The 23,797-nt window shown below is 46.2% G+C and overlaps 1 protein-coding gene across 1 annotated transcript; it reads left to right on the forward strand.

The window, feature by feature from the left end:
• The first annotated feature begins 1,663 nt into the window (after positions 1-1,663).
• MEX3A (mex-3 RNA binding family member A) lies at positions 1,664-21,749 on the forward strand. The gene is made up of 2 exons (XM_033174600.1): positions 1,664-2,343; positions 20,612-21,749. Exons 1-2 carry the CDS (start codon positions 1,752-1,754, stop codon positions 21,715-21,717), a joined length of 1,698 nt encoding a protein of 565 aa, XP_033030491.1. The 5' UTR covers positions 1,664-1,751; the 3' UTR covers positions 21,718-21,749.
• Positions 21,750-23,797: the final 2,048 nt, after the last annotated feature.

The following is a 23,797-nucleotide window of genomic DNA, read 5'->3' on the forward strand; positions in this document are numbered from 1 at the left end:
CTGCATCAAAGTTGGGTTGGCAGGTAAAGAGGGAGCTCTGTGTTTCCATGCCCCCCCGCCCCGTTGCACATGCCACTCACATTTTCCACTGGGCTCAGGTGGGTCTCTCCAAGCAAACAGGAACCCTGGTATGGAGGAGGGGGGCGGATGTGCCCTCTGGCCCAGCAAGACTCCATCCCGCTGGAATGCCAAAGGGCGAGATTTTACCCAGGCTTAGTTAACCCTCGCTGCCCCTTCTCCCATAGGTCCTCATCTAGGGCATTTCTAGTAAAGGAGCCATAGAGGGTTTGCGCCGCCTTCTCGCTTCTGCCGGCCAAATTTCTACATTACAGGAACGCAGGAAGCTGCCTTATGGGCCGTTGCTCAGGACCTACTGAGCCCTACTGATAGTGGCTCTCCAGAAATAATAACAACAACAAATTATTATTATTATTATTATTATTATTATTATTATTATTATTATTATTATATTTTGGCCAGCCCTACCTGTCCTTGAGATGTCGGGGTCCGAAGCTGGGACTTTCTGCCTGCAAAGCAGACACCCGGCTACTGAGCTATGGCCCTTCCCCGCAAAATAAAGAGTAAGGTTCTAGTCCGCATGGCTCTGAGCAACGGGCTGATTTAAACAGGAAGCTCCTTTATACTACGTCACACCGAGGTCAGTGTCATCTGCACTGCTCTCCGGGGGTTTCAAGCGGGGCTCGTTCCCTGCCCTAGACGGAGATTGAATCTGACACCTTCGGCATGCAAAGCTGTTTGCTCTCCATGCACTGAGCAGTGGCCCTCTCCCTATCTCCCTTCCACCTCGGTCTCTTTAACTTCTCTTTGTTTCCTTCTGGTTTTCCCCCCTCTTCCCGCTCCCGTCCTTTCCTCCCGGCAGCGCACTCAGGCCGCCGCCAGAGCGAGAAAAGGGGGTGTGTGCGCCTTCCCCGCCTCGCGGAACTACATCCCCCATCAGCCCCCGGGCCTCCCTCTTCCTGAGTGTCAGTTTCACGCTGCAGCCAGGGAATTTAAAACAAAAGAGACTTCTCTCGCTCTCCCTCCGCCCCTCTCCTGCTGTTGCTGGTGCCGCGATCGACTCGTCCTGCTCCTCGCCGGGACTCAGGCGCTCCTTTCACCGTGCCTTTTGCTGGCTCCTTAGCACGCGCGCGACGGGGTGACTTGGGGGCTTTTCCATCCCGCCGGATTTCCCCCCGCTCCTGCTTTTTTTGCCGTCCCCCCCCCCCCCACCCTGACTAGCTCTCTCTTTCTTTCTCTCCATCTCCACACCCACTTCGGCGGCCAGGCGGGGTCTGCGCGACAGCACAGCAAGAGCATTCTAAAAAGAAAAAGGGGAAAGAGAGGGGGATCTTTGTGCGCCCAGGAGCCACACTGGGCAGAAGGGATCAGGTTACAGCAAAGGAACCGAGAGAGAGAGAGAGAGAATCGGCAAGAAAGAAAAAGAAGGATCGGGGTGAAGGGGAGGGGGGAGGGAGAAAGGGGGCTTGGCCAGCAAGGAAAAGAGGGGAGGTGGGCGGGGGTCTCTCCCTCTTTCTCTCGCCTCCCCCTTACCTCTTTGTGCCTCTCCCCCCTCCTCTCTAGCAGGCTCTTTGTTTCTCCCTCCTCCTCTCCCACCCACCCGCCCCCTCCCCATCCAAGCGGCAGCAGCAGCAGCAAAGGCAGCAGCAGCAGCGAGCCCCATCCTCATCATCACCATCCCGCCGCCGCCGCCGCGCCCCCCCACCCCCCTCTCTCCCCAGCCTTTGTTAGCCATGCCTAGCCTGGTAGTGTCAGGGATAATGGAAAGGAACGGGGGCTTCGGGGATCTGGGCTGCTTCCCAGGGAGCAGCAAGGACAGGGCGCTGCTGGAAGATGACCGGGCGCTGCAGCTGGCCCTGGACCAGCTCTGCCTACTGGGCTTGGGGGAGCCTTCGGCCGCCGCCGCGCCCTCCGCCTCGGCCCTGGGGGTCGGTGGCGGGGTCGTGGAGGACGGCAGCAGCAACCAGCCGGCGCAGCCCCCGGCGCCGCCCCCGCCACAGCAGCAGCCCCAGCCGCCTCAAGCGCCCCTGCCACAGCCGCCGCCGCCGCCGCCTCCTCCTCCGCCGCCAGCTTCAGCAGCGCAGCAGCAGCAGCAGCCCCCGTCGCAGGCGGCTCCCAAAGGCTCCTCGGCGGCGGCGGTGGCCGTGATCCCACCTCCGCCGCCGCTGCCACCCGCGCCCCCGACCGGCGGCGCCTCTGCCGAGGCCGGCAAGCTCTGCGTCCTGTACAAAGAAGCCGAGCTGCGCCTCAAGAGCAGCTCCAACACCACCGAGTGCGTCCCGGTGCCCAGCTCCGAGCACGTGGCCGAGATCGTGGGCAGGCAAGGTGAGCGCTCCGCGCGCGAAAGAGGCTCGCCGGACGGGACTGCAGTGGGGAGGGGGCCGCGCTCCTCCGCGTTGCCCATTGTCTGCGCCGCGGCGGCGCAACCCCAGCCCGCCCGCGAGCAGGCGCCCACACCGCTTCCCGGCTGGCTAGCTGGCTGGGCAGGCGTTGTGCCGGACGGGGGTCCTTTTTTCTTTTTGCCCACCCGCTCCGCTTTCTCCCTCTTTTTCTGCTCTCCAGTCTTTGTCAAGTGCCACTCCCCCCTCCGCTCTTCTTCCTCCCAGTTCTCACTTTCTCTGTCTCTCTCTCCACCGGTTCCCCCCTCTTTATCTTTCTTCCTCGTTCCTTCTTTCCTTCCATCTTTCTTTCTTTCTTCCTCCCGCCCCTCCTTTGTCCCGAGTCCCACCGTTCTCCCCCTCCACTGATGTTCGCCTCCTCGCCCTCCCTCCCTCCTTCCCTCCCTCCTTCCTTTCTTTGTGCCTCCAGTAAGTCTCTTCCTCCTGCTGCTGCTGTTGCTACCGTCGCTGCACTTGTTTTTCTGGCCTTTTCGCTCTCGCCCCCCCCCCCCGCCCGCCACGTCTTTCCCAGTTGTCTGAGAACCTTCATCCCAGCACCCCATTTCTGTCCTGTCTCCCACACCCCACCTCAGGTCTTTCCTGCGCTGGTGATGTTGCCCTTCTCACCCCTCTTTCGTTTTCTGCTCCTTTCTTTTATCCGGCCTTTCCAACTCTCTCTGCTGCACCCCCTTCTTCCCCGTCGCTCCTGTTTCTTTCAGAGTTTCCTTTACCCCTCTTCTTTTCCTCCACACGCCATCTCTCTCTCTTCTCCCCCCCCCCTTCTCAAAAAAGTTCAACTTGCCCTTTCCTCCAGCCTCGCAAAAAACCACTACTGTACTCTTGTTCCCACTGAGACCCTTAATGTTGACCTGCCTTAGAAGAGGGGGGCATCAGTGGATGCAAAGTTAAATAGTGTTTCACACACCACACCCCCACGCCCACTTCGTAGCTCCCTTTGCTTTGTATAAATCATTTCCAGGGCCACTTGCTAGATTTTCTCATCTCACACTTAAGATGAATAATGGCCACTGCAGGGGGTGGAAATGGGGGTGGGGTCCTTCTCCATCAGGCATGGGGGGAAGGCAGTGGATGTCTTTTGAGAAAGAGTCACAAATCCATACATTTTACTAGCCACACAGTGCACTGTAGAAATAAAAAGGACTGGGGATTCTATGGCTCTAAGCTAGATAATAAATAAAATGCATTAAATTTATAGGAGGGGGAAATGGCAGAAAGTTCCCCTCTCTCTCTGTGCTTTCTGTCTTGTCTTGTCCCTCGCTCTGTTTTTCAAAAATGGAAATGCAAAATCTGAAGTGCCCCCAAGACACTGTGAAAACACGCCTGTTACTTTTAATTGCATCCAGATCTATATTGTATCTCTCTGGTCTTACAAATATTACAGTCTCCGTCTTGAAGATTTGGTGCACTTGCAATTTTCAATGGGCTGGTGCTAGGGACTCAGTGGGGAAGGCTGAGAAAATCCCCCCTTTTGTTGAGTGCATTTCTGGAAGCAAAAGGGGGTGTGGTTCTCTTCTGGACTGTAATAGTGGCTGTTGCGCAGGGCTGTGTGTGTGTGCAGAAAGAAGGCGAATGCTTGGAGCCTATAAAGGATTGAAAAACAGATTAATGAAAGTTGAACTTGTTATAGAAATATGTGGCCTGTGTTTGTGTGTGTGCTTGTGTAGAGGCAACAGTATGTTTTAGAAGCCCTCCTTTTGTCTTTGTTTATGCACACTTTTCTTTCCTGTGGCTTTTTTTAGTGGTGCTCTCGCTACATGATAGACAACAGCTGAGAGCCCTAAAAAAACAAAATTACACCCCATGTGTGTGTTATGTCCTATCCATACCCTAGTAGGAAGATGGCCAATAAATTGTTTACCGCCCCCCTCATTTTCATCAACACAAAGGTGCCAGAGTCAGCTAAAGTTGCCTTGTTTCAAAAGGAGGAGGGTTTCCACGTTGAGTTGTTGTTAATACTCGTTGAGTTGTTGTTAATACTCGTTGAGTTGTTGTTAATACTCGTGTGTGTCTTGTCAGCCCTGGAGATGTGTTTGCAACTCCCAGTTGTATGTACCACAATGAGTGGGGAAGTTTTATAGGGCCTCTTGGGAAGGAAGAAAGGAAATGGGGTTTCAGTTGTGAATTGTGTGACAGAGGGGGCAAGATTATGGGGCAGAGGTGTGAAAGGATGATTCACCTCACCGCAAAAACCAGAGCCATGTTATTAGAACAATGGAGCTGGCAATGGCAGGTCTTCCTCCTTCAAACAAACAAAAAAAAAACCTGTTAGAGATTTTGGGGCTCTGCAGCTGGGCCCCTGCAGCATAGAGATGAGCCTTCACCCCCATATCCAGGGGAGCAACACCTTTCTGAGACTGTGTATCAGCACTGACCTGGTTGTAAAGCCACTACCTCCAACCTTCCCCAGGGGATAAACCAAACCAAACCAAACCTTTCCTCTATTCCCAAAGTCAGTTAGAGTTCATTCAAAACCTCTGCAAAGAAAAATGGGGGGGGGGAAGCAAGGTCGCATGGAGTAACACATGAAAGGGTGGGTGTGCACCCACCGAAGGTGCCCACCTCTTCCTCATCTTGTTCATTGTCCACATTGACACACTACCACAAGTCCTGTTTTGCCCAGGTGCTCAACACTGGTGGCGCAGGCGAAGAACTGGTGTGAGGTGCATTGCAGCGAAAGACGGGCCTCTCTTTGTTTAATTATGCTGGGTTCTTGGAGGGGGTGTGTGGAAAGGTGTGTGTGTTGTTGTTAAAATAAAATTGCATTTTAAGCCAAATCCAAAATGGAAGGGTTGTATAGCTGCAAAATAAGATACTGCTGTTGTGTTCTCTTGGGTAACCCTGCTGACCCACACTCGGCAGGCAAAGGGGGTGTGTGCATGGCATACAGCAGTGCGCTTAGAGAAGGGCTGGTGGAAACTAATGGCTTTTCCTCAAGAGGAGAGATGGGCTTCCTCCCACAGTTTTAGAACCCTAATAAACAGGTATGAGACAGCTCCTCAGTTCACGTGCAGCAGCACTGCTCAAAATCTTTTTGTTTCTTTTATTTCCCATGGAGTGGGACTGCTTTTGCACTGGCCAAAACATGAAACTCAAAAGCAGATAAACTAAGAAGGCCTGGGATGGAAGTCGTGGTGTCTGCATCGTGTCTGCATCGCTCAGGAAAGGCTGGTTCCTGAAGGCTGGCTCTGAAAAGGGCTCCACCACATCCCTTCACCTCAACAAAGAAAGGGTTCTCAGCCCCATTGTTCTTCATGGGGCCTGCTATTGGGTATCTTTGGAAAATCTAACCAATCCATTTTGCCAAAGGCAGACACCATGGCTTCCAGCCTTTTCTAAGCGCACTGCTCTACACCATGCCAATAACACACCCACCTATCGAGTGTGGGTCAACAGGGTTACCCCAGAGAGCACAATAGCAGCATCTTGTTTTGCTACCATGAAACCCTTCCATTTTAGATTTTGCCACAGAACAGAGGATTACTAGAATATCTACTGGCTTGAAGTCTTTGAGTGAGTGATTGTGTGTGTGTGTGTGTGTGTAAAATAAAAATTTGGAAGTGGTTGAGAAAACAAAATTTAGGCATGGCTAGTTGAAGCAGAAGATGGGAGCTATTAAAAAAACCTACAGAGGGATAAAAATGCAAATATTCAGCTTGCTCAAAATGAATGTTTGGCCTTCATTAATCTACTCGCAGGTTAAATACAATCATGGTTTCCCTCTGCTTAAGTAGCTTTCTTCATCAATCAAAGCACAGATTGTTAAAATATCCAGTGTTGGGATGGCTTACCATACATGTTAAAGGGGGCCATTCAGTGACATTGCTAAATAGCATTTTTAATTAGCAGCATAAATACCCACTGATTTGCCTCCCTGTTGCCCTTGAAAGTACATTGACAATGGGGTTGATTTCCATTCCCACATCCTTGGCTTCAGGAATAGAGTCCAGGAGTCTTCCATCCCTAAATGTAAAAATGAAAATCAGGTGTATCTATTTTTGATGAGCAAAAACTATGGTTCCCCCCATTTAGGTTTTTGGGAGAGGTACCCAAGCATGGATCTGTTTTGTGCAAAAGGCACCATGAGAGGCAAAGTTCTGCTTGGAGCATATGCACGCTCCATGGAAACTGTGTTTTTAAAAGAGCTGCTTGTATGCTCTCGACTTAATCATGGAGCAAAACAACGCGGCCCTTCAAGTTACGGGATTTATAAAGGATGCAAGATAAGTTCATATTCTGAGTGCAGGCATCTGCCAAGGGCACTTTATTTAATTATTAATTCTTTAATTATCCATCCTGATCTCCACCCTGCTCCAGCTCAGCAGCTCCTGGGCAGGGAAATAGTACATAAGGAAAAACAAGGTGTAAAAGATATACAAATGCACAAAAAGCAAATGTTTGTGGAAACAGGTTCAATTTACCAAATACCTAGTTAACAGCCATTGAGGAGTTTCAAGCCTTTGGGGGGAAATACATTTTATAGACATTTTATAGAAAAACAGTTCCATTGCTGTGAGGCAACCTTCTACATAGCCTTTCTGCATGGACCTGATGCATTGACAGTGGGTGCTCTGGGTTGGTCTTAAAACTGGTGATGGAACATGAGACTGAATGTGTTATCTTAAGGGCTGAGCTAAACCGCTAGGAGAATCATGCAGTATAACCCCCTGTCCCTTCAGAATGAAGGTTGTGTGAATCTTGAGCATGAAAACATGTAAAACCCCTCCCTATGGAAATCTAGTATTTAAAGGAGAAGGGTTCTGTCCTTGCCTTCTTGCTGGCATGCTTTTTTTTTTTTTTACAGACAGGAAAGCTATGGGCTGTAGTCAACTAAGTCCTACTCAGTAGATTCACTAAAATTAATGACCCTAAGTTAGTCATGTCTAGTAACATAAACATGGCTACTCTGAGTAGAACTAGCATTGTATACAACTCTTTGTCTTTACATTGCATCCATTTAGTGAGCATTTTGAAGCAGTATAGCTCTTTATCTGATCACATAGATCATATTGGATAATCAGGTGTGTCAAGAACAGCCAAAGAAGGACCTCACTATTTTTTTAATAGGGACTGCTGGAGCCATCATGAGATGCATGCAGTAGACCTTTGTTCAGCCCAATGGATTAATGATGTGGTGATAGTGTCATGTAACACAGTATATAGATAGAACGTTTCAGTCAAAGTGGTGGAGTTATGTGGAAAGCCGTAACTTCATTGACTTTTAGCAGAAACCATACTACAGTATTGGTGAAATTATCCTCCTTGGCATTGTGGATACCCCCGCCCACTGCAAGTCGAAATCCTGATTTCTCTGCACAGCATAATGGGTGGAGCATGCCAGGTTGTGAATGATGCTTCAGCCAGCCAAAGTCACTATGGTTTAGTCTTAGCTTTTCCCCACACTCACTTTTGCACATACCTGCACCAGTGATTTATATACCGTGACCTAAGTTTAACAGGAGCCACCTCTTCTGCAGTTTTGTAGTATGGCAAATAAATTGCTAAGTTTAACTGTGGTTGTTCTCCTTGAGCACAAAACCAGAAAACTTCCCAGGAGAATCCTGGAGCTTACTCCTATGCAACACAAAGCCAATTGAACTGCACAAATAGCAGGGTGTGGGACTTTAAAAAATGTTTCTAGACCTCATGATTGCAACAAAATAATGCTTTCTTTAACAATAATACTTAGGATTTATAAAGTGTTTCAGGTATGTTATCTTGGTTATCTTTACAGCAACCCTCACAACTAGAGTGGGACTCCCCTAGTGTTATTTGAGGGAGAGGGAGTTGCACCAAGACTATGCTGGCATGAGCTGGTGGAAGTTGCAGTCCAAAAACACCTGGAGGGCACCAGGTTGTGAAATCTAGTATAGAGAGTGGGAAAGGAAAAAAGTCACCAGTTCTAAACAAACTTCCTGGCATGTCTGTGCTGGAGGAAGGTGCCTGGAGAAGTTTTAGAATGTTGTTGTTTAGAGGCTTGCAAAATTGGCGTAATTTTGTACTTGGCTTAATTAGACCTGGCTTTTTTCCCCTAGTGCCAAGACTCAGCTCTAGAATGCATGTGGTAAAAATGGATGAAAGTGCTGCGGAACATTTCCTTCACATGTGTAAAATGCATTTCCTTTGACAGTGAATAGTTACAGTGTCCTTGCACATTAGGGATTGGTGAGGGGTGTATTCCAAATCGGCAAGTGGTGTTTCCTGCGAATTTGAATCCCGAGACCTATTTTTCTAGAAATTTAAGTGGTGCTCATGAGAAAAAGGTAGGCAAATCTTATTTCAGGTTTCTATAGGTGTAAGGTAGAAGTGAGGAATCTCCAGCCTGGAGGACAAATGTGGCCCCTAAGCCTCTATTTCTGGCTCCTGGGACTTTTTCCACAGGAGCCAAACTCTCACTGGCTCTGTTTTGTACCCTAAGTGTTTTTGTCTTGTTGGAATGTGTCCTTGAACTCTAATAATGTCTCCTCCTTGCTTCGATGAAAGATAGCAAGGGGTGTGTGAGCGTGTGAAGAAAATACCTAAAGTACAAAAGTAACATTTGCATTTGTTCCTCACCCCTGCTACATCAGATCCCATGGGTCACAACAAGGAAAAGATAACCGTACAGCAATATTGCCTGCTTCACACATTATTAATTATTATTATTATTATTAGGTATACATGCCAAATTTTATCACATGTATTTCAACAAATGTAACTTTTTTCATGATAGTAAGCTCCAGAAAGCTGATTTTTACCAGAGCCTCTGAGTCACACCTGAGAGCCAGTTGCACATTCTCCACATCTTGAGGAGAATTCTGGAGGGTTGTTCATATTGTAACATAGCAATTCCCAACTTGCCATTGAAAGTATATTCACCAGAAAGCTGCCAGTACTAGCTCCTGAATGAGACGGTTCACACATGATAACAAAATCAAGTGAGGAATTGCATGTGTAACTGGATCATCACAGGCAGAACCTCCATTTCACCTCACACTATCTTTAAACAATACTGTACTTGTCAGTTTATACATTTCAGCTGGCAAACATCAAGTGTTCACTAATGAAGTGTATGTTACGTGTATGTGTGAAGCAAAACTATGTGTTTGACACTTAGGCTTTCAAACCTGGGTTTGTCACATGGATACATGTAATTCACTTTTGTTAAATGTATGTGTTTTGGGGTGGTGGTGGTGGTGGTGGGAAATCTAAGAAACTCATGGGCAACACAAAATAATCCTTTAATAGAAGAAAAACTGGTGATACTCAGAACACCTACAGCAAAGCGAAACATCTACACACACTGCAAAATAAGTAGAATTAGAAAAAGAAAAAAAGCAGGCAATACCCCACCCAGCAATCAATTCCTCTTCACAGGAAACTCTGGGAGTTGTAGCTCTGTGAGGGGAATTTGTGGCCTCCTAAAAACTCTCAGCACCCTTAACAGGTTACAGCTCCCAGGATTTTCCTGGTTTATAGTGATATCATAGCACTTTAAATTGTATGGTGTGGATTCGTCCTCAGTCCGCCTGAGAGAAGCCTGTTGATTTATATTTTATACCATTCATTTTAGTATTTTAAAACTGTGAACTGACTTGGCAGCAAGGTGACATATCAAAAGAAAGAAAGAAAAGAGCATAGGGTTGTCAGGTGTGAATCAATTCTGAGAGGAGGTCCTGACAGAGAATTCTGAGGGTGGACTAGTGGACTAGTTTCAGCAGGGTGGGGCTGTTATTTCCTTCACCTTGCTACTTTAATTTGGTTTTCTCAGACCTCTATTTATACATGTCTCTGGCCCTTTCTGAGCCCTTTCCTCAGTCCCCATTTATTCAGCCCTCTTCCAATTCTCTCTAGAAGTTGTGTCCTGAGAGGGTCTGGGACCCTCTTATATTTTCATTTTTACCTCATGTTTACCTCATGTGGAGGCACCACAACATCAGAGGCTGGATCACAATTCCCTTCCAGAAGGTTCTGAAGGGCCAAACCAGTCCCTCAAATTTGCCCACAGAACATGGTAGCTGGGTATTAATGGCTTTCTTGCATGCCTGTGCAGTATAAGAGAGCCTGAGTGAAACCAGCTTTCCCTGAGGGTTTGGCCCTTTTCATACATTTTTTGTTCACTAATGAGCACATGGTGTGTGTGTGTGTGTGTGTGTGTGTGTGTGTTTGTATCAAATTCATAGCCTGCCCTTCCTTTCCAAAGGGAAAGTGATCCCAGGGCATCTCACAGAAATAAAATTACAGTACATAAGAACACTGAAAGCAGCACACACTACAGGCAAAAGTTAAAGCTTCGTAAAATTATCAGCCAAAATTCTGGACATATAAGAAAGTCTTTAGACGTTTCTTGAATTCAAGTAAAGAGGGAGACTTCCTGATTTCCCTTGGGAGGGAATTGTGAGGGTGCCACCATTGAGAATGTCCTGTCTCTGGTTACACCCCACAACCTCCCTGTGTTCTGAGGTAATATTTTCAGGAACCTATGCATGTACACCCAAATGTATATAGGCTCCTCTCTGGAAAATGGAGAGTCACAGATCACATGTTTAGCCAAGAGCATAGGCCCCATGCAAGTGATACACTTCCACCATATGAAAACAGCTCCTGTCTTCCTCCAGATGGGTTATGAAAGAGCTGTCAGACATAAAGCTTTATTGGGATCTTTTAGGGTCCACCCCAACTTCTACTCAAATGACTGAACTATCTTTGGGGCTCAGAAACTGATGCAAAGAGCCTCTCATCACCCTCCCTTTCTCGCCTGCACTCTAAAGCAGCATTTTCATACCATGAGTTGACCCATCTTTAATTCTAACCTGCAACTTGGGATCCATTTTTCTTTTTACTATACAGTACTAATTTCATTTTAATGTTGCATTTTCCTGCTTCTCTTTCTCCTCACCATTTTTCAGGCCCTCCCCATGTCTTTCTGCTTTACCTTCTTCTGCCTCACCCTCTTTTTTTCTTAGCTAATTAAAAAGGGTATTGTGCTTAGAAGATGCAAACCTCCAGCCTAAAACGAAAAAACAAAAAACCCTGGAGAGCACAGTTCTATAAATTGACAGATTGGGCTAGTCCCCAGTTTTTGGGAGGAGGCCCAACAGGATGCCATTAATGGTCGTGAGACCTTCTTGTCAGCAAACCTGCCCCAAGAGCCGCCGTGCACATGACCCAGCAGCAATGAGGAAGAAAAGCATCAGCCACCACTTGGTCAGTGCTTGCCTGCTCTCCTTCCAGGCCGTGGTCCCCCATGTTCGGTTTATTCCTTCTTTCATGGTGGCCAAAATTGAGCCTGGTAGGCCCAGCCCTCACTGTGTCCCTTCGAGGGATAGAGCAAGGGGGTGAGGGCAGCTGCAGTAGCTCTTCAGCACTGTGACCACTCATTCACTTGAGGTGGGCCTAGAAGTCTTGGCCTCTGCCAGAGATCACCAGCTCCTGATGCTGGCTGAGGTAGTCGACTTCAAAATTTTGTGCCTCTTTCAACCCCTTCGCTGCAACCTTTTATTTAATTTATCCATCTATTGAAAACACAAATAAAAAATATCCAAAGCAGTGTGCAAAAGCAATAAACAATTATCCTAAAACAATAAAAGACATGTAACGCCAAAGTGAAGGAATTCAAAACAATATGCACTACTGTAGATGGTGCTATGTGCCAGATCTGTATTAATGGTCAAGCAATATTTGAGTGGACAATATTTTATTATTTTTTTTGACACAGGCGAAAACCAGGGCCAGCTCTACTATAAGACATAGTGAGGCATCTGCCTCAGGAGGCAGAAGCTGCTGAGTAGCAGCAGCAGCAGCAGCAGCAGCAGCAGCAGCAGCTCACAATTGCTTTTCTTGAATTCCCCTTTGTTGCCACACAGCCTGTTCTAGGCCCCTTAATCTGACCAGCTAACCTGTCACCAGTGCTGAAGTCAGATTTCAGTGTTAGTCCAGTGGCTTTTCTATACATTGAATTGGGAAGGGGCACCATCTTGTTATTTGCCTCAGGCAGCAAAATTTCATGGGTCAACTGTACCGAAAACATAGTATGGTCATGCTCCGAACCTATCTTCACAGCTCAATGCAAAGCATGTTTACTTGGAAGTAGTATTAAGTGGGATTTACTTCCAGGTAAATGTAACTATAAGTTGTCTTCCCTGTGTGCTTAGCTTTTTTCTGTATGTTTTATTTCCTTGTCTTCTTTTTCCTTTGCATTTTGTCTTCTTTTAAAAAACTCAAAACACCTTTATACCAAAATAAGTGCAAAGAAAATAGTGGCAGTGTCATGGTGTGACTGTGACCCTCCTGAAGCCAGGATGTGACCCACTTTAGGGTTCCTCTGACCCACCAGATGAAGATTGATGCTATAGATTATTAAGAACAGGTGACATGCAATAATTGTCATGTGTGCGTGTGTGTGTGTTGTTACGGTGTGCATGCCATTCTTGAAATCAAACTAGGGCAGAGCCCAGAGGAGGACCCAGGCACTACAAAGCAGGGGCCAATGATTTGGAAGAAGTGTAATATGCTGCAAATGCATTCTTTTGAAAGATAGAAATGAAAACAAAAGCGATATATTCAGTTTACCACTTTTTAAAAAGTATTGTGGGGTGGTGAAAAGGAGCTTCACCTTGTTCTTTTCTGTCAGCTGGGCTACAGCAGCTAGTCACCTGGTAACCCTAAATGGTGGGATTATTAATTTGGTGTCAAATTCTGGTGGAATTGACTTATTTGTGAACACTGAGGGGAGGGGGTTAAAGGCCTGACTTCCAGGTATCTGCTCAGTGAATGAATAAACACATTTGAAATCAACAGTCCTGGGTTAGAGCATGAAAGCTACAAAGCAGTGTTTTGAAAGCCCCGCTATCATACTGGTATACACACCAGAGATCTGCTGCAGCTCAGTGGCAGACCTGGTTTTTGTTTTTTACCTGCTTAACATACGAATTAGTCAATGTTTTACAAGCAATGGATCTTGTGGTAGTCACTGAGATTATTCCACCAGGAGAGGGTTCTTTTTAAATTACGGCTTCATTTCCAGAAGAGATTAAGGCCATTGCTCTGGATAGTGTGTGTGTATTCTATGCCATAGTAACTGCAGGTCTGTACCAAGAGAAGCTGGATTCTGCATCCTGGCAATGCAATTTTGAGTGACAAACCTGCTTCAGTTTATGCAGTTTATTTCACCATTTTACTATTGGGCATTCTGCTGCCTCTTGTCATGGGAAGGAGCTATGGAAGACTCTGAAGTCTCCCAACCTCTGAAAACTTTAACCAGCAATTTGCCAGCCATCTGAGTTTCACTATGAAGCAAATACTCATAACTCTAACAGCCAGAAACTTTCTTTAAAAGAGAAAGAGAGAGAGCGCTCAGATTCTTAGGAATGTTAATTTGCACCTAATACTGTATGCTGCGCTTTTGCAGAATCACAGTGCACAAGCAGCCCCAATACCTCCATCAGGTAATCAGGTCCAGCACTCCCACTGAGACCACTGAAATAACGGATGCCCCACTGAGGCAGGCCCAACTCATTCAATGTTTTACATTGCAATACAGTAGGTCTAGAATCAAAATAGATTGCCAACCTGAGTGCCTCTTAGTAATGTGAACAAAACCACGCAGCAAGTGCAAATGGACAAAGGGGAGGGCAGGCCAGTGTGGGGAGTGTGCACTGAGGAGGAAGAAAAGTCCCTGAATGAGCATGTAAAATTTCTAGTAAATTCAAGCAAACCTTGGTTCTGCAGATCAGCCTGGCTGAGAATCTAGGGCAGTAGGAAATTGTCTCCTGAAGCTCAGCTTAATTCAATTCCCCCCCCCAAACAACCCAAGTTCTTTGCCTCAGAACCCCTCCCCCTATACTTTGCACCTGCCCAAGCTTCCTTTCCTGTTGTCACCCCCTCCCCTTCCTGGTCAGGCTTGGAAAACATGTGTCCAAGATGACCATCCCGACAGCGACACACCCACTTTCTACTGTACTGCAATACATTCAAGATCCCTGCCTGCCTGCCTGCCTGCTGCTGCTGGCAGTGCCGTTTTTTCATGCAACAACAGTTTACACTGGCAATGCAGCGAGGCACAGATATTCCAATGGTTGGCTGGCGATCTATAGCACATGCTTTAATGATCATCATAATCATCTCCAGGTTTTGTTTAGCTTAACCCCTCCCCCCCAAAAAGCTGTGTTAACTCTACAGCAGATATATATAACCTTTATGTATTGTTACGAAGCCTGTAGGAGCATAATAGGATTTCCCCCCTTGCCTAGATATCTGTTTATTTCATAAAGGAATCGTTCTAATTCTTATTCAGCCTGTGCTGCAAGCCAGGGTTAATATTTTCAAGATGCCCGTCTCTGTCTGGCCAAGTAAAGGGATTTTGATTATACTTTGTAGAATGGATGCATACCTGAGACATATTCTGAACACTGAAAAAAATGAAGAAGTGTGAATATGACAAATAGGTGTTTGAAAACATGATGGTAATATTGGGGTGCTGCACCCTCCCTAGGATCATCTCAGGCTCCCTATCTATCTGGCTTTGTTGTAGTGTCAAGCAGCCCACAGTATAAATCAAGACATACATTCCCTCACTCACCAAAGAAAAATTGGAAGTCCAAACAGCATTGGCTAAATTATAAGTATTTGCAAGTAACTGCTTTGAACCTATGAACAATTAGATCCTTAAAAGAGTAATCTTTAGCCTTTCCAGGCTGGAGACAAGCCTATAACCTGCCATGTAGGATCGCACTGCTGATTTTCACCTTCCTGTTTATTTCTATGAACAGAAGAAGCTGCCTAATGCAGAACCAGGTCACTAGCCCAGTGCTGCCTCCCCTAACTGGCAGTGGCTGTCCCAAGGTCGCAGGAAAAGGCATTTCCTTTCTTAGCCACCTAAGGTTTGTTTAAATAGAGATGTCAAGGAGTTGAGCTGGGATCTTCTGCATGCAATGCTGGTGCTTTATCCTTGAACTGGGCCCGTCAAGCTGGTATCATCCCCTATGTTTGTCTCCTGTTTGATTTCACCCTTCTCTCTATCTTTGTATCTCAAACTCACTCTTTCTCTCCCCAACCCCTTGCACCTCCTAATTTACAAGGAGCAAGAGGCTTGGATCTGGCGCAGGGCCTTTCCCATTATAGCATCCAACCTTTGGAATTCACTGCCTGGGAAAATCCACCAAGCTATTTCCTTTGTTCTTCCACCACTTCATACACACAAAACCTTTCCCAGACTATTGTTATTGATGTTGAGTTTGTTATCCTGATTTTGACTGGTGTTTGTGTTTACATTATGTTTCATAGTGTACTTCTATAGACAATACTTTCCAGGAAAACAGGGAAGTACCTGCATAATTGCAACACCCTTGCTATCCAACTAAAGGAGGACACACACACCCATGTCATTTCACATTTCCACCTGCTGAACATGATCAAACTGATCTTAAGTCTTTATTTTTAAAGACGTGAAAATGTTCATCAGAATGTATAATCTAACAATTGTTCTGGCTGTAGGTATGAACTAACCGTGACAGATTGCTTGTGTCCATGTGCATGCATTTATTAGTGCATTTAAGTGCACTTGTTCGGATGCAACTGCAGAGAGTCTTGACTTCTAAGAGACCAAACATCCTTAGAAGGCAAGATAGAGACAAGCGTGGAGTTCATGAGATTATTTTAAAAGAAATTTCATGCAGCAAAGCAACTTGTGGATTTACAAAGCTTGGCTTACTGCACTATTGTGTCAAGTAGAAGGGTCTCGGTCTTCATTTCTACCTGGCATGCTAGGTTTCTGTGTGCAGGGAGCATTCAGTTACATGAGCTGCAACCTGAAATGGTACAACCTACTTCACTTAGGGCCAAACTTGACATGATGGCAGCTGTTATGTGTGTCCTGACCTAGCACTACCCCAACCACATAGGAGCAGGAATGGGGGTGGGGTCCTGTTCTTAAAATGGGGGCATGGCAAACATGTGAGCCCCCATCTTATGGTGTGCTTCTCTACAGCTTCTCTCCCAGCTCCAACTAGAGAGAGTTCGGCATGCCGCACCTCCTTAAACTTGCAGACACACTCACTTGATACATAACAGGGGTAGTTTAGTGTTTCAATATATCACACTCTTCCCATTGCATCTATATTGGCCCCAGGAACAAGGCCTAATAATACAGGTCTTCATGGTTATTTGAGAAACAAACAATTCACATGTGCACACAGTTTCTCTCACTTTCATGCTCCTTGTGGTGCAGTAATAAAACTGCTAGCTAAGCAGGGTCTGGTATGGTTTCAAACTAGATGAGGGACCCTGTGCTGAGATTTCTACATTGCAAGGGGTTGGACTAGATGACCCTCGGGGTCCCTTCCAACTCTATATTTCTATGAATGATTTTTCCCCTTTGCTTTTTGGCACGCTGGAACTCAAAAAGCTTTGCTATATGGGTTGGTTTCCTTAATTAACAAGGCCCTTAATTAACGAGTTCTTGTTTAGAAGTGGGGGAAGATCCCACAGCTCCACTTGAGGTTGAGAGAACATCTACTTCACCAACGTATATCGGTTTTATACCAATTTGGTTGTCATGTGTCCCTCCCCACAAAAACACAAAGTATCCTGGGAATTGTAGTTTGGCGAGAGTCTCAAACTCCTATCGCAGAACTACAGATGCCCAGAGCATGGAAATGACTATAAAATCTGTTCAAGACTGTACTGCAGATATGTTCTGAGTATGGATATAATGGGTGGGGAAACCTATCCCAACAATTCAGTTCAAATTCACAGCAGAGGAAAACAAGCTCTGAAACAGTTACGTTACAAAAATCCAGTTGAATTAGTAACTCGGGCCACATTGCAGGTGTGCAATTACTTGGAAAGGGATTCCATTTTTAAGGCTTCTTTGGAGTATGAGGCACTTTTAGCACAGCAAACCTGTTCTTGCAAGCATTCCTCCATCAAGTCATGTTTGCAGCTCCGCACCCTATTCATTCCACTTTGAGGCAATTTCCTGGGACATGACAGAAACAACATACATGACAGAGTGGCAAGCATTCACGAGTCCAGCCCTGCCAGGCAAAACCTAGCAAGAAAAGTTAACAATTTCTCTAGACGACTTCCATGTGCAAAGAGGTTAGCATCAATATTGTCTTCAGTTCACCTACTGCTCAGTAGTGTGCCTGCTTGGGCTGGGAGAATCGGGCAGAATCTGCAGGGATGTGTACTTCTTGCTTCCTTCACGTGTGTGGGGGGGCCTCCCCTCCCTCCAACTCTGTTTCAGGAGGAAGGGTTCCCTCCATCTGTCTGACTCTGCGGCACCCTTTGTCCTGTTTCTGGGCCAGTCACAGCCTCCCACACCCATAGTTCCCTGCCTGCCTCCTTTTGTCTGTTCCTTGATTCCCCCTCCCCCTTTCCTCCTCTACGCTCTCCTTGTCAGGGTCCCTTTTGCCTTTTGGTCTGCAGCATCCCCGCTCTTTTTTTTTTTGTACCCTGCCTGCATCCCTTTCTCCCCCCTCCCCAGAGAGCCTTGTGCAGCAACATTTGTCCCCAATTACATCTCTGCCTTGGTTTCCTTCCCATCTGCGCCCAGCATGGGCTTCCCCATCCTTTGTCTCTCCATCTCCATCACCCCTTTGTTTCACCTTTCCTATTACACGAGGGCTCTTTCATTGCTCTTCCTCCCTCTAGCTCCGCTCAGCCACTACCACCACTACTACCCATTAAATCAGGGAGGGCCTCCGTGTCTATCTTAGCAGAGCACATCTGGGAAGAAGAATCGGGTCGCAGGGAAACACAGCCGTTGTTTTGTCTCCTAAACAGGCCCTGGACGGCGGCAGATTTTCACAATGCAGATTCCCGGCCCCAATGAAATTGATCCTTTCGGTGCAGAGAGAGAGAGAGAGAGAGAGAGAGAGAGAGAGAGAGAGAGAGAGAGAGAGAGAGAGAGATCAGTCCATTAGGGGCAGCATTCCCCCCTCCCCCCAACTACACTGCATTTGTATCCTCCCAAGGCGCAAAGCAGCAGTGAGTGGGGCTCTCTGGCTTTCTGCCAGTGCTTGCCATCTAGACTGGGATTTCTGAAAACATACCTTACCTCAAGTCTTTCTTGGGATAAATTATTTATCCCAGTTCCATGAATATAGAGGAGGGAAGAAAGAAGTTTTTGTCTCTAGGATATTTCGTCTTGGAACATCCTACTTTTCTTTGTTTAATGATGTTATGCCATAAGGGCAGGAATGGGGAACTTTTGGCCCTCTGGGAGTTCTTGGACCACAGCTTCCATCAGTCACTGCCAGCAGGGCCACTGGTCAGGGATTGTGGGAGTTGTAGTTTAACAATGTTCTTGTTCTCCAGTTCCCATAATCCCCCAGCCAACATGGCCAATGATCAGGTATGATGAGGGTTGAAGTTCAGCGACATCTGGAGAGCCACAGATTCCCCATCCCTGTTCAGGGGAATTTTCTTTTTCCTGCCACCTTCACTAGCATTCATCAGACCTTTTATAAAATGCAGTTGTGCTTGAAATGGCCTCTTACGTGGGGCAAAGAATTGCATCCAGGTGATCAGGAAGGCAAGTCCATTTGGCTACATTACAACATATGCAAGGGCAGAGCAGCTATTGAAAGGTGTGTGTCTGTCCTGTTATACAATGCCTGCCTTTCTAGCCAGCAACTCCTGGAGATGCATAAGAACAGAAGGGCCTGGCTTCTGAATCAGACCAAATGCCCATATAGTTCAGAATCTTGCCAGATGGACTCTCCAAACTTGTGGTTCCCAGTTGCTGGTATTCAGAGGCGCACTGGTTCCAATACTGGAGGTAGTACATAGCTAACATGCCTGGTAGCCACTATGGGTTAGTCAAAAGTAAGGACTTAGGGCACTTAAACCCAGTAGTTTATTGTGGAGTCAGTGCTTTTTACAGCATCCACATGACGTCATCCTAATCAAAATCCAATAACTACCCCCTCCCCATTCCAGTTTAAACCCGATTTACGATTGGGGAGGGAAGGGGAATTATCAGATTTTCCATAGCAAAAGGAACTCGAGATTTAGTAAGAAAGTAATATGGGGCAGCATTTTGATGATGGCATCATATGGATGCCTTTTATTTGTGGGGAACAAATCATGGAATGTTAGCACTGGAAAGGAGAAATGTAACCTAGGACTCAGCTAGATTGGTAAAGAAAAAGCAATTTACATGTGTTGTGTATGCGATATAACGTTGTGCCACCAGATGGCGATGTGGACTCCTGTTGTTCTCTACCTGTTTTCCCTGTTTAAATTTACAACACGTTTAACTGAAACACTTCTTTGATGTGTCAAGATCCAGCCCTAGAAGGGGGAAATGCTACCTTAACCACAGCGTTCCAAGAAACTGTCTTGCTGGATCAGACCAAAGCATCAGGTAGTCCGATTCTCCACAGTGACCCACCCCAGCCACTGGTATTTGGAGGCAAACTACCTTTGAACATGGAGACTTGATTTTGTTATCATGGCAAATGGTGATTGAAAAATCTCTCTTCCATAACTTTGTCCGATCCCCATAAGGGTTCTGTATAACATCCAACATTAGAGACAGTCTGCCATTGAAAACTAGTTGCTGGGGAGGGGGCTCCTGCCTTCATGCCCTCCTTCCCATAGACAGGAATAGATGGATATTTGGTCTGATCCAGCACAGGCTCTTCTTACATTCCTAAAGCCACATAGAATAGTGTTTATCAGCACACATTTCTCCAACAAATCCCCTAAGTTGTTGTCTGAAGAAATAATCTTCTCTGAGGCCTATTAAAAACACTTTAAAACTGGTTTCAATCATAAAAATAAGATGGGTCCTGAAAATACACACTTCCAAGTGTCAAAAGCCAGGGTAGAGAGATGTGTCTTCAGTATTCTCTGGAATATTGAAAGTGCCAGACTCACCTCTGTGGGGAGGGAGTTCCACAATTTAGGGGCTACCACAGAGTATGTTCTTTCCCATTTTTCCACATGGCACATCATTTCATGAGCCTGTTAGTTTTCTCTTTGCTAAACTAAAAAGCACAAAACATTGTATGTAACCTTTCCTTCTAGGGTAGTTGCTCCAGCACACTGATAATTTTGGTTACTCTTTTCTGTCCCTTCTCTGATTCTTCAGTGTCATCTTTAAGGACTTTGTGGTGGCCAGAACTGTACATTGCACACATCCTCAGTGCCTTTCAGAACTGGGCCTACCACTAACTCATATATCCTTTGTTTCTTTTCTATCTTTAAAGGTTGCAAAATCAAAGCTCTGAGGGCAAAGACTAACACCTACATCAAGACTCCAGTACGTGGGGAAGAGCCTGTCTTCATGGTGACTGGGCGGAGGGAGGACGTCGCCATGGCAAGGAGGGAAATTATTTCTGCAGCTGAGCACTTCTCCATGATCCGTGCTTCTCGTAACAAGGCTGGCACCACCTTCGGCAGTGCTCCAACCTTGCCGGGGCAAGTCACCATCCGGGTCCGGGTCCCATACCGCGTGGTAGGCTTAGTGGTGGGGCCTAAAGGAGCTACCATCAAGCGGATCCAGCAGCAGACCAACACCTACATCATCACACCCAGCCGGGACCGGGACCCTGTCTTCGAAATCACGGGAGCCCCAGGCAACGTGGAGCGAGCCCGAGAGGAGATTGAAACTCATATAGCCGTCCGGACAGGCAAGATCCTAGAATACAACAACGAGAATGACTTCCTGTCCAGCAGTCCTGACTCGGGCATGGAGAACCGATACTCGGAGGCCTGGCGGGTTCACACTCCAGCCCCTGGATGCAAGCCTCTCTCCACCTTCCGTCAGAACAGCCTCGGGTGCATTGGCGACTGCTCTGTGGACCCTGCCTATGAGACACCCCGGCTGAATGACCAAAACGATTTCAATTACAGTTACCTCTTCCCCAACTATGGTGTCAACAAACAAGATCTGTATTACGGCGTGCCAGAGTCTGGTGCTCCTTTGTGGGCTGGGCAGGAGAACACCAACCCTGTCTCAGTCCTCTTCTCCAAGCAGCAGCGATCTAGCAATACGAGCACCATCCATCCCAACTCGCACCGCTCCCCATCCTCATCCATACAAGAGCCTACCCTCTCTGGGCTTCCTAGAAGGTCTCAGGGGGAGCCTTTGCAAGGGTTTTCCAAACTGGGTGCTTCTCCTGCCACCCGGACGTCCATCTCCAGCAGCCGGGAGTGCATGGTGTGCTTTGAGAGTGAGGTGACGGCAGCTCTGGTCCCCTGCGGCCACAACCTCTTCTGCATGGAGTGTGCCGTGCGGATCTGTGAGCGGACTGACCCGGAATGCCCCGTGTGCCATGCAGCAGCCACTCAGGCCATTAGAATATTTTCTTAAGAGAGAGAGAGAGAGAGAGATTGAGGGGGGGAGACAACATAGGGGAACTGGAGTGGGTGACAGGATGGGAGGGAGGGGACAGCAGATAGCGAGAGAAAAATACAGATATGAAATAATTTGAAGAATGAACGAATTAGGGGGGAAACAAAATGAAATTAATTTAAAGGAGAAGAAAGAAATTATTTTAGGAGCAATGTAGGGTTATTTTTAAAGAAAATAATAAAGATGATGATAAAATTAAAATGGAGAAGCCAGGAATATTTGGGAAGGTAATCACTACACTATAAAGCCTGTAGTGTCATTTTTAAATCGAGAAACTCTTTAACACACACAGAAGTGATTCTCAAGCAACGTGGGAAGTGCGATGTGGTGGCATTTTGGGGCAGGGCCTGTGGCTTCTTCCGGCAACAGAGAGAAGTCATTACTGGACAGGTCAGGGGTTGTCTTCTCATCCCGGAAACCCAGCCTTGGTCTTGGTCTGAAGTTGCTGAGCCCTTCAACCTGCCTGGTGGATGAAAAGCTCAGAAAGGAAGTAAATCAGGAAGGGAAACAAGAAAGAATAATGAGAGAAACCATCAGCCTCTGGGAACCTGATCAAACGAGGGCACAACTGTATTACCTCAAAACACTTAAAAAGAAAAAGAAGCAGCTAAAGATCTTTATATTCTTTTTCCTCTATTTTTTTCCTAAGAAAAAAAAATTAAAATGAAAAATAATATTAGAGCCAGTGAAATGGGGAAATGGGGGTGTTAGAAGAGCCCCAAGATAAAATCCTCCTGGCCACCGTTTTATTTTTCCATTTTGAATCTTCTGAGCCACCACAAAACTCTTTTGAACCTTGATTTTTCTTTTTCCTATTTGAGCAGGGATTCATCTAATAAGAATCAGGAGTCACTAACAGGGTATTTTCCAAAAACAACCCCCCCACACCACAAATCAACGCTTCCATATTCCCACTCAAGGGGGATTTGGTGAGGGTTGACATCCAGGTTTTTGCATTTCGCTCCCCGCACCTGCCAAGCGATGCAATTTCAAACATTCATGCAAAAAGACAAGCCTTGTTTTTTCCTTCCTTTGTTTCTCTTCATTTCGACAATGACAATTTCGCACCAAAACCTAAGAAAGATGATCATGCAATACTGGCAGCGAAGCCCACTTAAAACAAACCCACAACCCGACAGAAAGCAAAAAATATATATATACGAATTAACATGTTTATATATAATTTTGTCGTCTTTTTAAAATGGACCAAAACTTTTGTTACACAAAATCAAATAAAGAGATAAAGTAAGAGTATATCCTTATGGACCAAAACCTCTTTTTGCTGTCCTCATCTGGATCTTCCTGAGGTTGCCCTAGTTTTATATATTATATTTTTTTCACAATGAAGCAAACAGACACATGCTCAAAAGAAAAAAAAAGAAAAAATAATATTGAATTGCCTTGTTAAACATCCTTAATCATTTCAAGACATTTGACTCCTGCTTTTGTTACATAGGATACTTTATCAAACTGTTGGGAATTGGAGAGACAAGCGCTCAAACTCGCTTCCCTGCCAATTTCAAGGCCCCCAGCAACGTAATGTAGTCAGTTTTTTTCCAAGTTGTTACATGGATGCCAAATTGCCAATATTCAGAGGGGTGGATTAAAAATAACAGAGTTATATGCATTGTGTGTGTGTGTGTGTGTGTGTGTGTGTGTGTACACACACACACACGGTATATGCTCTCCTTCCCATTCCCGTTTTTACATATGCTTACACTTCTCGGACCCTTATTTAGAAGGAAACGTTGGAAACAAGAAACTTTGCAGCTTCTTATAGATGGTTCTAGAAGATGAGAGCTTCTCAGTTTTTGTCCTTGTATGATACATTGCAGGAAACATGACTTTCGTCATCTCATAACATGCTTCCTGATGGAAGCCATCCCCTATTTCTCTCCCCCCCCAAATCCCCAAATACTGTCCTATTGATTTGTCCTACATGGCCCTCAAGTCATCCACTGACAGGGCTGGGTGTGCTCTTGTGCTAAACAGAATCCCTTCAGATTCCACCCCAGATTTTGCAAAAATTGTTTGACAT

Source organism: Lacerta agilis, chromosome 17 (assembly GCF_009819535.1).
Source record: "Lacerta agilis isolate rLacAgi1 chromosome 17, rLacAgi1.pri, whole genome shotgun sequence".
NCBI classification, from domain to species: Eukaryota; Metazoa; Chordata; class Lepidosauria; order Squamata; family Lacertidae; genus Lacerta; species Lacerta agilis.

Excerpts from the sequence above, each read along its gene's own strand:
- MEX3A (XM_033174600.1), top strand. The coding sequence starts at position 1,752 with ATGCCTAGCCTGGTAGTGTCAGGGATAATGGAAAGGAACGGGGGCTTC. Across the intron at positions 2,344-20,611 it reads CGAGATCGTGGGCAGGCAAG|GTTGCAAAATCAAAGCTCTG; the intron begins GTGAGCGCTCCG and ends CTATCTTTAAAG.